This window comes from Physeter macrocephalus, unplaced genomic scaffold (assembly GCF_002837175.3).
Source record: "Physeter macrocephalus isolate SW-GA unplaced genomic scaffold, ASM283717v5 random_227, whole genome shotgun sequence".
Lineage (NCBI taxonomy): Eukaryota > Metazoa > Chordata > Mammalia > Artiodactyla > Physeteridae > Physeter > Physeter macrocephalus.
In genome coordinates this window covers 52,439-67,434 of record NW_021145513.1, presented here as the reverse complement: position 1 = coordinate 67,434, position 14,996 = coordinate 52,439, and the positions used below count along the sequence as shown (strand labels likewise).

General features: G+C 53.0%; 1 protein-coding gene across 1 annotated transcript; it reads left to right on the top strand.

The window, feature by feature from the left end:
- Positions 1 to 4,796: 4,796 nt before the first annotated feature.
- Positions 4,797 to 14,519, top strand: HPD (4-hydroxyphenylpyruvate dioxygenase). The gene is made up of 14 exons (XM_007128791.3): positions 4,797 to 4,899; positions 5,018 to 5,044; positions 5,584 to 5,646; positions 5,986 to 6,090; positions 6,721 to 6,763; positions 6,954 to 7,036; positions 8,023 to 8,112; positions 9,051 to 9,154; positions 9,549 to 9,626; positions 10,163 to 10,325; positions 10,460 to 10,531; positions 12,179 to 12,301; positions 13,922 to 14,038; positions 14,113 to 14,519. The coding sequence occupies exons 1-14, from the start codon at positions 4,897 to 4,899 to the stop codon at positions 14,221 to 14,223; spliced, it is 1,182 nt and encodes a 393-aa protein (XP_007128853.1). The 5' UTR covers positions 4,797 to 4,896; the 3' UTR covers positions 14,224 to 14,519.
- The last annotated feature ends 477 nt before the right edge of the window (positions 14,520 to 14,996 follow it).

Below are 14,996 nucleotides of genomic sequence, written 5' to 3'. Positions count from 1 at the left end.
TCACGGCAGGGGCGGGAGGGGGGCAGGGGGTCGGGTGGGCGAGGCTACGGCAGCAGCAGCTAGAGCATCCCCCCCTGCCCTTTTTTCCCCTCTGGTTTATCTAAAGCTTTTCTCCAGCTCTGGGAACAGATTTAGCTTTTTTCTTCCCACTTAGAGGAAAAACTAACGCAAACTTTCAACATCTGGGGGGCCACCTAAAGCTCACCTTTGGGAATGTTTGGGCTGTTCTTCCTCCTGTCTAGAGGAGAGAACAAAAAGCCAAAGGCAACACCCACACTGGGCATTTCCCCCTCGTTTTAGCCTGTGCAGCCTGGAGAAACCACGGGGATGCAGCTAGTCAGCTCTCTGGGGGCGCCATCTGTTGCTGTCAAACCCCAGAGATAATTTTTACCCCTCACAGCAGGTTCGGCTGTAGTTAAGCTGCTATCTCACGCTGCCGGCAACTCCACAGCCACCCAGGCATCAAAGGCTGGTCAACCATCCCAGGAGGCCACGCAGGCCACCCGAAGGCCCCTGGCAGGTACTGAGTGCTCAGCAAGGTCTTCAGAAAGGAGCCCAGGGCCAAGGCCACCTCGGTCACGGTCATGAGGAAGAAGAGAGACAGTATTTACACAGCTAGGAATCTCACGTTCACATCTTAGGAAGGACATCCCTTGCAAATCCATCCTTCCTTTCCCAAAACAGTATTTCTGCCATCTTTCAGTGAGCCGAGGGTCTGTCAGGCGAATTCGACTACTGCCACCACTGTGTCAGGGGGTCCCAATACCACCCCCAAGTTGGATGATGTATGAGGAGGGACCACAGGACCCAGCATATAGTCATACTCACGGCTAAGCTGTATGAGAGCAAAAGGAGCAAACTCAGCCCAGGGAAAAGAAGTGTGGGTAAGGTCCAGAGGAAACCAGGGGCAAGATACTCAGGGTCTTCTCCCAGCGGGGTCACACAGGATGCACTTATTCCCTCCAGCAAGAGGTTATGAAGTGTTTACCAGGGAAGTGTGCCTGAGCCTAAAGCTCCAGGGTTTTCATCGGAGGCTGGTCACGAAGGCACCCACCGCACGGCACGTACCAAACTCCCAGGCTCCCAGGAGACAAGCAGGTGTTCGGCAAAAGCCACATTGTTCGTACAGTTTAGGCCCAGTGAGTGACTCTTATCATTTCTGGGGATGGCGGGAACCTTCCTGGAACCCAGGTTCCTCGACGCCAACCAAGGCTCAACCTTGCAAGCAGGGCTTTCTACAAATAGCAGCCTCAAGCCTGCCGTGTTCACCCTGTTCTACACACCAGGGCACAGTGGAGGGTGAGTCGGTGAGCCCACCTGAATAGTGGGCTCCTTGAGCAAGGCCTCTGGCACCCAGCTCCTAGCTCAGGAGGGGCATAAACCGGCCACTCGGGAACAGAGAGCCAAGACAGCCATACCCATCCGCTGCTAACCTCTTCTCCAGCTGGGCCCAGCCTGAGAGGGAGCATCTGGGAGGGGACACGGGGGCTCCAAAGACTGGGTCCTGCAGGTCCCCCCCGCCCACCCCTGCCCACAGATGGGGGAGGCACCTAGGGGTGTATCCCGAGTGTGACTGAGACCCACAGTGCTTCCGGGAGCGAAGTCCAGAGGGCAGGAGGGACGGAGACAACAGCCCTGGCCAGCTGAGCCGGACACTTGCCTTTGGCATCCAAGGCTGCTGCTGCTTCCTTGATTCAGCAAACACTGACTCTGTGCCGAGGACACAGGCCAGGCCAGCTTCCGCGAGCCGGGCTTTGAGTCGGCTGCCGAGAGCAAGGGGACGAGATCCTCCTCCTCGCCCGGGACGGAGGGCTGCGCTGAGACACCTCCCCACCGCGGAACCTTCTGGCCTGAGGGCGCCACGCTGGGCCACCTCCACCCCCATTTTCTCAGTTGGAAACCTACACCCAGGAGACCCAAGGTGGACACTGAGGGCAGGCTGGCCCAACAGGGGCAGGATGAGGAGGTGGGGCCACCTCGCCTGCCTCCAGATTTGCCCAGAAAACAGAGAAAAGGAAAAAGGTGTCTGGACCGGTGGAAGGGCATCCAGCCAGCTTCAGAAGCAAATAGGCCAGAGCTTGGATCTCTGTTCTCACCAGCTCCACAACCCCAGGGACGTGTGTTCCCTCTCCGAGCCTTGGTTTCCCCATCTGTCTAGTTGGGGGATCAATATCTCCCATTTGTCTAGAAGGCAAGACAGAGATGAAAAGTATGGGCTCTGGAGTTAGTTAGTTAGCCCGATTCCCATTCCAGTTTTACTCTGCCACTTGCTAACTGGGTGGCTTAGGAAAGTTCTCTTATTGTCCTGGGCCCCACCTCAGGGGTTGCTGACTAAAGCTGACCCATGGCAACTAAGCAGCTGAACCTCTGACCTGGGGCTGGGGAGTTCTGAGAGGGCTTCCTGGAGGAGGTGGAAAATTGAGAGTGGCCCAGGCGACCTAGCAGGTTTTGCTGAGGAGGGTGGGGAGGGGGGCTCCTCCCTGCTACAAGCCCCTCTCTACTCCCTGGTTGGGAGGGAAAGACATGGGAGGCAGGGAGGGAGGAGGGGGAGGAAGAAAAGAGGGGAGTAATGTCAGGTACCTTCTTGCTGTCTGTCAGTTTTTCTCATCTGAGAAATGAGAATGTTGGATTGAATGATCCTAGAGGTCATAACTTGCCAAGATTATCTGTTTTTCTGTATTAAAAAAAAAAAAAAGGCTTCTCACACCAAAAGCAAAAGCAAAAATAAACAAGTGGGACTAGCATCAAACTAAAAAGTTTCTGCACAGCAAAGGAAACCATAGACAAAATGAAAAGGCAACCTACTGAGTGGGAAGAAATATTTGCAAATCATATATTTGATAAGGGGATAACATCTAAAATATACTGAATGTAAAGAACTCATAACTCACTAGCAAAAAAACAAATAATCAGACTGAAAAATGGGCAGAAGATCTAGACATTCTTCCAAAGAAGACATACGTACAGATGGCAAACAGGTACATAAAAAGACGCAGAACATCACTAATTGTCAGGAAAATGCAAATCAAGACCACAGTAAGCTATCACCTCACACCTGTTAGAATGGCTATCATCAAAAAGACAAGACATAAGCATTAGCAAGGATGTGGAGGAAAGGAAACCCTTGTGCACTGCCGGTGGGAATGTAAATTGGTGCAGCCACTATGGAAAACAATATGGAGATTCCTCAAAAAATTAAAAGTAGAACTATGATCCAGCAACTCTACTTCTGGGTATATATCAAAGAAAACAAAAATACTAACTCGAAAAGATATCTGCATCCCCATGTTCACTGCAGCATTATTTACAATATCCAAGATATAGAAGCAACCTAAGTGCCCATCAATGGCTGAATGGATAGAGAAAATGTGGTGTGTACATATGTACACAGTGTAATATTTTTTCAATATTTATTTATTTATTTTGGCTGTGCCAGGTCTTAGGTGCGGCACGCAGGATCTTTAGTTGCAGCACCTCGGATCTTTAGTTGTGGCATGTGGGCTTCTTAGCTGCAGTATACGGACTCAGTTGTGGCATGCATGTGGCATCTAGTTCCCCAACCAGGGATCGAACCCGCGGCCCCTGCAGTGGAAGTGCAGAGTCTTAACCAATGGACTGCCAGGGAAGTCCCATAAACTTCTTTTGGTTTTGGTTTAAATAAATTGGAAAGAAAACCTATGAATTATTTATAATTAGGACAAAATAAATATTACTCTCAAAAGAGAACAACAACCAAAACGGCTAATGCAGGGCATTTAGGGAGCCAAAATGTAAGAGGGTTAGGGTAGGGGTGGCACAGTCCCTGGCTAAGACTGCCAGCATTAGGGTCTGGGAAGAGTTTCCAGGCCATGAGGATAGTTGATGAAGTCAGTTCCCCAGGAAGATGTCTCAGCAACAGAGTTTCTGGGGACTGACGTGGAGCTAGAGGCAGGGGGCTGTCCTGGAACCCACAGGTAAATGCCACAGCTGGCCAGCAGTCACCACTCCATCTTCCAGGAAAGTGAGCCTTGAGGATCTGGGTATCGGGGATGCTGGGGAGGAACCCAGGCCTTCCTCCTCCCAGGGCCGTAAGCTCCCCCGTCCCATCACTCTGGGCCAGGGGTAGGGTCACAACCTCTTTCCCAACACCCAGGCTGTGGCTACGCCAAGGCTCCCCTATTCTCCATCAGCACCCCCCCAAAGCCCCAAAGAAACTAATCATAACTAATCATAACCAGCATTAACAGAGATCTTACTGTGTGCCAGACTCTATTCCAAAAACTTAACGTTTATCTCATTTAATGCCCTGCCACACTACTACTGTTCCCATTTTACAGATGGGAGACTGAGGCTTAGAGGAGTTTGGTAACTTTCCCCAGTCACACAGTATGTAGACCTCCAGGATTCAAACCCCCATACCCATGCCTCTAACCACTACTGAATACAACCTTTTTACCTAAATATAAACCATACACTTGCTATGCAAACAAGTGGCTGGCTTCAAGACCAGTCCCTAATCCCCCTCAAATTCTCCCTGCATAAGAATTCTGGAGCCACCTCTGCACCCAAGCTGGCCTTGGCTTCTCAGCTTTGGATTCTGGAGGGCAAAGATCACAGTCCCAGCCCAGGGTCCTGGAAAGAATGTGCCCTTGGCTTCTGGCCCAGGCTCTGCCCCCAAGTGGCTGGTGGCCTTGGGCGAGTCACTCCCCCTTCCTAGGCCTGACAGCATCACCCTGTCCAATGAAGCCGTGGCTGGATCAGAGGCTTCCAGGCCTAGGAGCTTCCAGGATCAGCTCCCACCCCCAGGAAGGCCAGGAGGCCAGGGGCGGGACTTGCTGGGCGTTCAATATTTCTGTCCAGCACTCTGCTGGCCTCTCATCCCAGTCTTCCCAGCAGGAAGTGTGACCAAGATCAGTCATGGTAAGAGCCTGCCTGGAGCCATGGCAGCCTTTGCCAACAGCACGGATCTGGAGTGAGATTTCCAGAAGCACCTTGTGTCCAAGTTTCCATGTCTTACTGTCCTTTTCTTTCTCCTTAGACGACTTACAGCAACAAAGGAGAGAAGGTAAGCAGGAGGGGAAATGTGGGGTCAGGGCCCCGGGAGACTGGGATGTTAGCAAAGAGCAGAAGAGGAATAACAGCTACAACGGTTATGTGACGTTCTGGATGCACGCTCACGTTCACCTCTGCCCTCCCCCGCCCCGCCTAGACTGAGCTGGACTCAACCTTGCCCCCCTAAGAAAAACTTTTACCTCTCCTTAAATTCCTGCCAATCTCTTAATCCTGTCTGGAAGTTCTTTCTAAGGTCCAACTTAAATCTGTGTCGCTGTAGCATAAGGCTGTTTCCCCCTGTGAAACTTGGGCAGGCCTCCTGGGCGAGAGGGGGGCTCACCAATCCTGAGCCCACAGGAGCTCAATTTCTACATAAGAAACCTCTTTCGAGGCTTGGCAGGCCTTCAGGGCGGCAGGGTGGGGCGGGTTGGCTTCTCCTCGGTTCTGGGATTGAGGGTGGGACAAGGGAGGTGGCTAGGGGACACCTCTCCACTTGCACTTTTCTAGACCCACTTCTAGGGACTCAGCCTTGCCCCTTCTCTTCTTCTGCAGCCTGAGAGAGGCCAATTCCTCCACTTTCACTCCGTGACCTTCTGGGTTGGCAACGCGAAGCAGGTAAAAACTGGGCAAGGTGCTGGGAGTGGAGAGAGGGCAGGCAAGGGGGCCTCCGGGACAAGGGTAGGTCTCCAGCTGGGTCTGTGATTGGGCCCTGGGAGGGGAGGATCAGGGCCAATGTTGGGAGAGTCCCAGGATGGACAGTCACTCTTTGGATCCTAATTACACAATCAGGGCCGCGGACCCCAGTGGGAAACTTACCTGAGATCAGTGTGGGCCAGGGAGCCGGCCTTCTTGCCAGGAGGATCTCGGCACCTGGGGCAACAGGGCAGATAGGCTGGGGGCACCGGGGGCCGGCCCCTCGACCCTCATGGGCCCGTCTGCAACTCTGTGATTCAGGCTGCGTCGTACTACTGCAGCAAGATGGGCTTTGAACCCCTAGCCTACAAGGGCCTGGAGACGGGTTCCCGGGAGATGGTCAGCCACGTGATCAAGCAAGGAAAGGTGAGTCTCCACCCAGGACCCCACCCATCCAGGAGGGCCGTCTCTCTCCCTGCTGGTCTCTGAGCTCCCTGACAGCTCTGGCACCTCTGGGTGCAGGAGGCCGGGAAGCCCTTCCTCCAGGCGGCCCAGTGCTCTTCCAGGCTGCCCGGTGTGGTTAGCGGAGCGTGCACTGAGTCGGCCCCCACTGGGCCCTCCACCGGCACCTTTGTACGACATGCAACAGGGACCTTCTTGGTTTGGTCTACTTCTCGGCCTGGCCCACCGCTGGTCTCACAGATGTTCAGGAAAAGTTGGCAAAGGCCTCAGACGTCAGACTGGAAATCTGAGCAGTGCCCTGGTCCATGGATCCCTGGGGCTCTCCCCACCGGGAGGCTTGACCGGCAGCTCATCCCAAGGCCCCAGGAGGGTCTGGCGCGGGAGAAGCCCCCATCCCTCAGGACCAGAGGGGAAGCTAAGGCTGAGAAAGGACAGGAACCCAGGGTCAACAGTCCTGCCTGGCTGGCAAGAGGGGTCTTGTCCTAATGTCCCACCAGGGGTATCTCGCTGGTGGGCAGGGAGCGGGGCTGGGGGTGCACCTCCAGAAGCTCGCCTGAGCCACCAGCCACGCCTCCCTTCTCCTCTACGTCTCAGATCGTGTTCATCTTCTCCTCTGCCCTCAACCCCTGGAACAAAGGTGAGGGGGCCCCAGAGGGTTCGGGTGCCAGGGAGTGGAGACGTGGTATTGCGGGTGGGGGTTAGGGACACAGGGGTGGATCAGGGCTCAGGGAGGGGCCTCAGCCTAGAAGGAGATGAAGTCCAGAAGGCTGAGAGTGCAGGGGAGGGGCCGTGACTCCAGCGCCACCCACCTCCCCTGCCGGCCACAGAGATGGGCGATCACCTGGTGAAACATGGCGACGGAGTGAAGGACATTGCCTTCGAGGTGGAGGACTGTGACTACATCGTGCAGGTGAGGCCGCACCTGGGCTGGCACGGAGACGAAGCAGCGAGGCCCGGCCTGCCCTCTGTCTGCGACAGGGACCCCCATCAGTCAGGGCTGGAGGACACTGCCACACTGGAGTGATGCGCCCAGATGTTGGTTGACACCCACCTGAGTTCCAGTGACACTCTGCCTCTTAGTAGGCGTGCAACCTCTGTCTGAGCCTCAGTTTCTGCATCTGTAAAATGGGGATAACCACCTACCTCACTGAGTTGTTACAAAGAGGAAACGAGATCACAATCATCATTTCTTGAGCATGACTGTACCAAACGCAGTATTCAAGAGGCAGTTTAGACGTTCAGAGTGTAGATTCCAGAGGCAGACTGCTGGGTCTCAATCTTATTAGCTGTGTGACTTCAGGTGAGTGACTTAAATTCTCTGTGCCTCAATGTCCTCATCTATAAAATAGAGACAATAATAGTGCCTTTCATGTAATGTTGCTGTGCAGATGAAAGAGGCTAGTACTTACAACAGTGCCTGACATGTGATAAGCATAGACGTGCAGTAATAAGGTTTTGCTAAATATCAAATACATGATTCATGCATGTAAGGCACTTGGGAGAGGGTGTGACACAGAGTAGGTGCTCAATAAATGTCAGCTTGTATTTGTCTTATCCAACCACCCTTTTTACAGATGAAGAAACTGAGGACTAGAGACGGGGAAGGGCCACAGAGTGAGTTAGCACAGGACAGGCAGGACAGACCCCCACCCGCACCTGGTTTGTCTTAAATAGCCCCAGCTCTGGGCCTGGACCTCAGTTACCCTATCTGCCAAATGGGCATGAGCCATGGGTGTCAAGGGCAACAGCTAAAGTTCGCTGGAGTTCCTGCCTGGGGATGGAAAAACTGGAGGAGGCTGCGGCAGGACCACGCAGAGGGGATCCAGCAGGGGCAGCCAAAGGGTCCAGCACTGAGGGTCCAGCACCGACTACCTCCCCACCCCATCTCCTCTGCAGAAAGCCCGGGAACGAGGCGCCAAGATCGTGCGGGAACCCTGGGTAGAGCAAGATAAGTTTGGGAGGGTGAAGTTTGCTGTGCTGCAGACGGTGAGTTAACCTCAGTGCCCTACCTCTCCTGCTGTCAGCACCCACTTAGATGCCAGGACCCCCCTCCCCAACCCCCGACTCCATTATACCATCCCACACTTGTGCCTCAAAGTGCAGACATTCTCCCTGGACCCTGATCTCCTGTATTCTTGGCTGGTATGCAGAGGCTGAGGAGGGCTACCAGTCACGCCTCTGGGCTTCCCTTCCTCCCCAGTGGGGGCTGATAGCATGGGGATGCAAGGAAGGAGATGGGTGGGTCAGGGGAAGGAGGTGGGAGGGAAGCCCCGCCCCACTCAAGGTGTGTGACTTTGGGCAAATCACTTCACCTCTCTGCGACTCCATTTAAATGAGCAAGTTACCACCTCGTGGTCCACCTATGTGATCTGCCACACGCTAATTAACCGTTCTGTGCCTGTTTCTTCAGCTATAACTCCTCCCAAGGTCATTTAAAGGATCAAATGAGATGATCCGTGTATAGCACTTAGAACAACAGCGCTTGGCATATCACAGACACGCAGCAAAGATTACCAAGTCTGTTTAGCACCTGATACAATCATAGGTCCCTCCTCCTCAAGATTTAATACAACTGAAAGATTGTTAGAATGATTGAAAAGGCCCTTCCATATAATTAGATCCAACGCCCTCATCATTCCTCATTCAGGCAACACATTTTAATTGAGCACCTACTACGTGCCAGGACAGCATCATGAGCAAAACGGCATCCCCGCCTCCACAGAGTTTCTGGTCCTGTGGGGCAGACAGACTGTCAAATTCCCAAATGTCAGACTGCAATTCATTTTGGAAAGGGGAAGTGGTTTGCCCAAAATCACGCTTGGAGTTAGGGCCAGGTCTGGGTTGGAACCCAGGGCTGTGTGGGCACCACGAAATGCAGCCTGGCCTGAGCAGGGGTGGGACCTCAGGCTGTTCGCCACCCACAGTATGGGGATACTACACACACCCTGGTGGAGAAGATGAACTACACCGGCTGGTTCCTGCCTGGATTCGAGGCCCCAGCATTCGTCGACCCCCTACTTTCCAAGCTGTGAGTGCCCCTTGGGGCAAAGGTGGGGTGCCCTCTCTTCCATGCAGAGGGGACAGAGCATCTTGGTCCCTGCTGGGGAGCCCCTGAGCATCCCCCAGGATGGCTTGAAGAGGCAGCATAGAGGCCAAGAGCCTAGGGTCTGGAACCCAACTGCCTTGGTTCAAATCCCAGCTCTGTCACTTACTAGCTATTTAACCTCGGCAAGTTATTTCTCTAAGCCTCAGTTTCTTCATCTGTAAAATGGGGCTAGTAATAGCGCGTGAGTTGATGCAAATAAAGTGTCTATAGTAAGTGCTATGGAATCATGAGTAGTTACTGTTATTGAGGGGCTGGGGGAAGGAAGAGATTTAGGGAGTAGCCTTCTCCTCACCCCCTAACTGCCTCCCTCTCCCAGGCCCAACTGCAGTCTCGAGATAATTGATCACATTGTGGGAAACCAGCCTGATCAGGAGATGGTGTCTGCCTCAGAATGGTGAGTCCCTGGCCCAAGCCCTTCCCACACGTGTGACAGGCCCACTCCCAGGTCTTGTCAGGAAATAGAGCACGAGGTGGGGGCAGGTTAGTCTGAGGTCACTGAGTCATCTGTTCCCTGAAAAACTGTTACCATGGAGACCAGAGGATTTAAGGCCCAAAGTGACCCACCGGTCCTCCCTCTGAGGAACCTTGGGGAATCAGCACAGGGGGTGTCACAGTCCAGGGAGGCTTGGAGGAAGGCTGTCACTGCCCAAAGAGCACGTGTGTGCAAATTAGAAGCAAGTACCCTTTCTCAAAAGCACCCCCATCTGTTGGAGTGGTGCCATGTATATAGACCTTGTTATCAGATGCTTTACTTCCACCCAAAGGAAAATTGTCATAATAAAGGTACAAAGCTATGATGTATGTGATGTGAAAGGTGGTACCCTTTGTGGAGCCTGCTCAGGGAACAAATTCTGGAAGGTGGAGTAGGGGCAGGGGGCAGGTCCCAGGCCAACATCAGAGCCATTGTGCCCTTTCGGCCACCCCCCACAGGTACCTGAAGAACCTGCAGTTCCACCGTTTCTGGTCCGTGGATGACACGCAAGTGCACACGGAGTACAGCTCTCTGCGGTCCATCGTGGTGGCCAACTACGAGGAGTCCATCAAAATGCCCATTAACGAGCCAGCGCCGGGCAGGAAGAAGTCCCAGATCCAGGTGGGGCCCCCCTCGGGCCCCAGGGGCCTTGGCTGGGTTAGGAGGAAGCAGGGAAGAGGTTCGAGGGCTCTCGCAGGGGCAGGGGTGTGGGTGACGGGGCCACTGACAATGGTTTCCTTGCTCCCCTCCCCCAGGAATATGTGGACTATAACGGGGGCGCCGGGGTCCAGCACATCGCTCTCAAGACCGAAGACATCATCACAGCGGTTAGAAGCCCATTCCTCGTCCTAATTCACCTCCCATTCAGCTCCAGAGCCAAACTCTGCAAAACGGAGTCAGAGGCTGGGGATGGGGGTGACGAGTGGCAGTCCTGGGTCCCCTTCGTCAGCCCAGACGGCTGACAGGGCTCCCTTACTGGCTCGTGCCACTCAGGTGCAGGCATAGTCCCACCCTAGAGAGTTTGGTCTCTCTGCTGCAGAAGTAGCAAGTGCCAGAGTAACAAGAAGCCTGGGCTCTAGACCTGGTTCTGCCGGTAACTTACTGTGAGTCTTTGGGGGATTCAACCCCCTCTCTGGGCTGCAGTTGCATCAACTTGAAAATGAGGATATTAAGCTACAAGATCCACTAGGTCCTTTCATCCAAATTAAATGTCCTGAGTCTATGGCTCCAGCCCCCGGGGAGGCTGGGTCCCACCTGTTCTCAATGTGGCAGTACGACCAAGTGGACAAGAGCCTGGCCTGTCCCATTCAGTCCCGGCCCAACCAAGAATTCACCATGACCATGGCAACTTCATTCATTCATTCATTCATTCATTCACGCAAGAGATGTTTATTGAGCACCTACTACGTGCCAGGCACTGTTTCAGGTACTTGGGATACATTAGCCCACAAGACAACAGTTTCTACCCTTATGGAGGCACAAAACAAAATTAGTAAAATATCTCTGTTAGATGGCAGTGAGTGCTCTAGAGGAAAATAAAGCAGGGCCATGGGCGAGGGAGGGTGAAGGACTTTTCTTTTTTTTTTTTTTAATTTCAAGTTTTCCTTTTTCTTTTTCTTTTTTAAAAAATTTATTTAATTTATTCATTTTGGCTGTGCCAGGTCTTAGTTGCGGCACACGGGATCTTCGTTGTGGCACGCGGGCTTCTTAGCTGCGGCATGTGGGATCTAGTTCCCTGACCAGGGATCGAACCCAGGCCCCTGCACTGGGAGGGCAGAGTCTTACCCACTGGACCACCAGGGAAGTCCCAGGACTTTGTATATTTAAATTAGGCGGTCACCAAAGTCCTGGCGCTAAGAAGGAGACATTTAAGAATGCAGAAGACAGAGAGGAAGCAATGGAAATCTGGGGAAAGCACCCCAGGAAGAAGGGACAGCCAGGGTAGAGGAAGGTTAAAGGAACAGCTGGAACAGAATGAACAAGGAAGAGAAGGGTAGGAGATGCGGTGAGAAGGTAGGAGTGGGGGCAGATGGTGAGGACTTTGAGACACCACCGTTGGGTAAGCAGAGGAGTGACATGATTTGACTTGTATTTTAATAATAAAATCCCTCTGGCTCCTATGTTGAGAATAGATATCAATACTTAATCTCTCAATGCCTCAGTTTTCCCAGCTATGAAATGGGGAGAATAATCATCCAAATGTCTCAAAAGATTACTGCATCGACATAATGAGACAGTACATAGAAAGTGCTCGAGAGAGGCACGTGGTGAGGTCCCATAAATGTTAGTGATTGCTGTTCTTCCATCGGGACCCACAAGGCCCAGAGGAGGAAGGGGATGAGGTCACACTGCATCCTGGCAGTTTGGGGCAGCTGGAGTAGGGACCCTGCCCACTCCTGGCCCAGCACTTCCCCCTGGCTGGGAGTGTTGAGCATGGAGAGAGAAGGACTGACCTTGACCCTGCTCTGAGACAGATTCGCCACTTGAGAGAGAGAGGCATGGAGTTTTTGGCTGTTCCGTTCACATACTACAAACAACTGCGGGAGAAGCTCAAGTCGGCCAAGATCCGGGTGAAGGAGAATATTGATGTTCTGGAGGTAAGGCCTAGAACAGGATCCTCGGTCAGCCGAGGAAAACAAGCCCTGAGTTCCATCTTGCCTCACAAATGTTGTCTCAACCTTGCATCAGGCACTGGGATGCAGCCGGGAAAGCGGACCAGGTCCCTGCCGTCATGGAACTTGCATCCTAGTGAGAAGACAGATGACAAATAAATAACACAAACACCATCAGATAGAGAGAGAGAGAGAGAGAGAAAGAGAGAGAGAGAGAGAGAGAGTTGGTGCTGTGCAGAAACTTAAAACAGGCTATGACAGAGAGTGATCTGGGGCTGCTACATAGGAGGCAGTCAGGGAAGGCCTCTCTGAGGAGGTGACATTTCAGTGAAATCGAGATGATGAAAGGGAGTTGGCTGTGTGAAGACCTAGAGAAAGAGCAGTCCTGGCAGAGGGAACAGCAAGTGCAAAGGTCCTGAGGTAAGAGCAAGCTCTGAGTATCTGAGAAACAGAAAGAGGGCCAGAGTGAATGAAAGGAAGCGTTTGAGGAGTGGCCCAGGTCAAAGAGGTAGGCAGGAGCCGATTCCTCTGGTAGGCTATTTAGGAGTTCGGATTTTGTTCTTCTGTGGCCAGAAACCATTGGAGGTTTTTCTGGTTTTGTTTTTGACAGCTTTATTGATATTTAAGGCACATAACATACATCATTTTTTAAAATACACAATTCAGTGGTTTTTGGCCCTTCACTATATTATGCAGCCATCATTGAAATCAATTTTGGAACACTTTCATCACTCTAAAAGGAGACCTCAAACCTCTTAGCCACCACCTCCCAATCTCCCCATTCCACCTCCTCACCCTCAGCCCTAGGCAACCACTGATCTTCTGTCTCTATAGAGCTGCTTTTTCTGAACATGTCATATAAATGGAATCATATAATCTTTTGTGACTGGTTTCTTTCACTCAGCATCATGTTTTCAAGGTTCATCCATATTGTAGCCTGTGTCGGTCCTTCATTCCTCTTTATGGCTGAATAATATTCCATTGGATGAATAGACCACATTTTGCTTACCCACTCATCAGCTGATGGACATTTGTTTCTACTTTTAGGCTATCATGAATAATGCTATGATCATCTGGGTAACAAGTATCTGTGTGGACATACGTTTTAATTCTCTTGGGTAGATACCTAGGAGTTAAATTCCTGGGTCGGTCATATGGTAACTCTACTTCTGCTTTTCTGAGGAACTGCCAGACTGCTTTCCACAGCGGCTGCATCATTTTACATTTCCACCAGCCACATATGAGGGTTCTGGCTTCCACTGGGGAGTTTTAAACAGGGAAGTGAGATGATCTGATTTTTGAAAGATCCCTGAATGTGGGGAAGATGGATTGTAAGGAGGCAAGAGCAGAAGCAGGGAGAGCTGTGTGGGTGCTACTTGGGTGGTCCAGGCCAGCCTTGGGTGGCTAACACAGGGGCTGAGGCGGGGAGGTGGTAATAGGACAATTGGGGGATCTATGTGGAGGTGTCTGGAACTGCTGCAGAAAAGGGTCTTTTCTTGGCTTTGGGGGTGCAGGAGCCCCCATGGCCTTTCTAAATATCCCACCATTCCAGGCTAGAGGGGCCAGCCAGCCTCCCCCTTACCCAGTCCCCTGTCTCCCACCTAGGAGCTGAAAATCCTGGTGGACTACGACGAGAAAGGCTACCTCCTGCAGATTTTCACCAAGCCCATGCAGGACCGGCCCACGCTCTTCCTGGAAGTCATTCAGCGCTACAACCACCAGGTACCACTAAGGACCGCCTGTCCCCAGCGGTTGGCTTTCTGGGCCCGCAGCTCACCTCCTTTTTCCCGCTCCAGGGTTTTGGAGCCGGCAACTTCAACTCACTGTTCAAGGCCTTCGAGGAGGAGCAAGACCTGCGGGGCAACCTCACCGACATGGAGACCAACGGGGTTGGGTCCGGCATGTAGGCCGCTCTAGTGCCGCCTGACCCACCGAGGCCCCGCCCGCCTGCCGGCGCACGGTGGGCCACGCCCCCTCGTCCTGGAACACGCCCCCTCCACCTGCCCTGAACAGCGAGCCCTCCTTACTGGCCACTCCCTTTAGACCCCGCCCACCAGCCGGCTCCGGGACCTCCCCCCCACCCCCACAAGACTCCGCCTACCTCCTAACTCGCCCGCTTGGTAGGGCTGTTCAGTCTCCCGCCCTCCGGAATAAAGCGGACTGGGGTCCAAGGCGGTGTGCACGTGTTTGTGCCGGGCTGGAGCAGTGAGGTTCTTTGGCCGCCAGGGGGAGCTCAGGGCGGCAGCACTGTAGGAGACATCCGCGTTAGGAGTGCAGAGGCTGCGGGAGCCGAGGAGGCGCGGGGGGCAAGCGCTGGGCTAAGTAGGACCGTGCAGGTCGCGGAGAGTTCTGGAACCAAGAGGTGCAGAGGGCCTACACGCTAAAGGGAAAGACAGACAATAGTGTTTTGTAGAGTGGTAAGTGCTATTAAGAAAATAAAGCCAAAAAAAGAAAATAAAGCCAAAAAAAGAAAATAAAGCAGGTGATGAGCTTGTGTAGAGGTGAAGGTGGGACTGAAGGACTAATGTCGACCGAGGGAAGGCCCCTCTGGGAGGTGACATTTGGGAGCCAGCCATGGGAAAATCTGGGGAAAGAGCATCCCAGGAAGAGGGTACAGCAAGGGTAAAGGCCCTAAGGTGGGACAAAGCTTGGCAGCATCCTGTCCGATGGCGTTATGATC

Bases quoted from the DNA above. Each gene is read 5' to 3' on its own strand.
- HPD (XM_007128791.3), top strand. The intron at 12,302-13,921 runs GTAAGGCCTAGA...TCTCCCACCTAG, and splicing joins AGAATATTGATGTTCTGGAG to GAGCTGAAAATCCTGGTGGA. The intron at 14,039-14,112 runs GTACCACTAAGG...TTCCCGCTCCAG, and splicing joins TTCAGCGCTACAACCACCAG to GGTTTTGGAGCCGGCAACTT.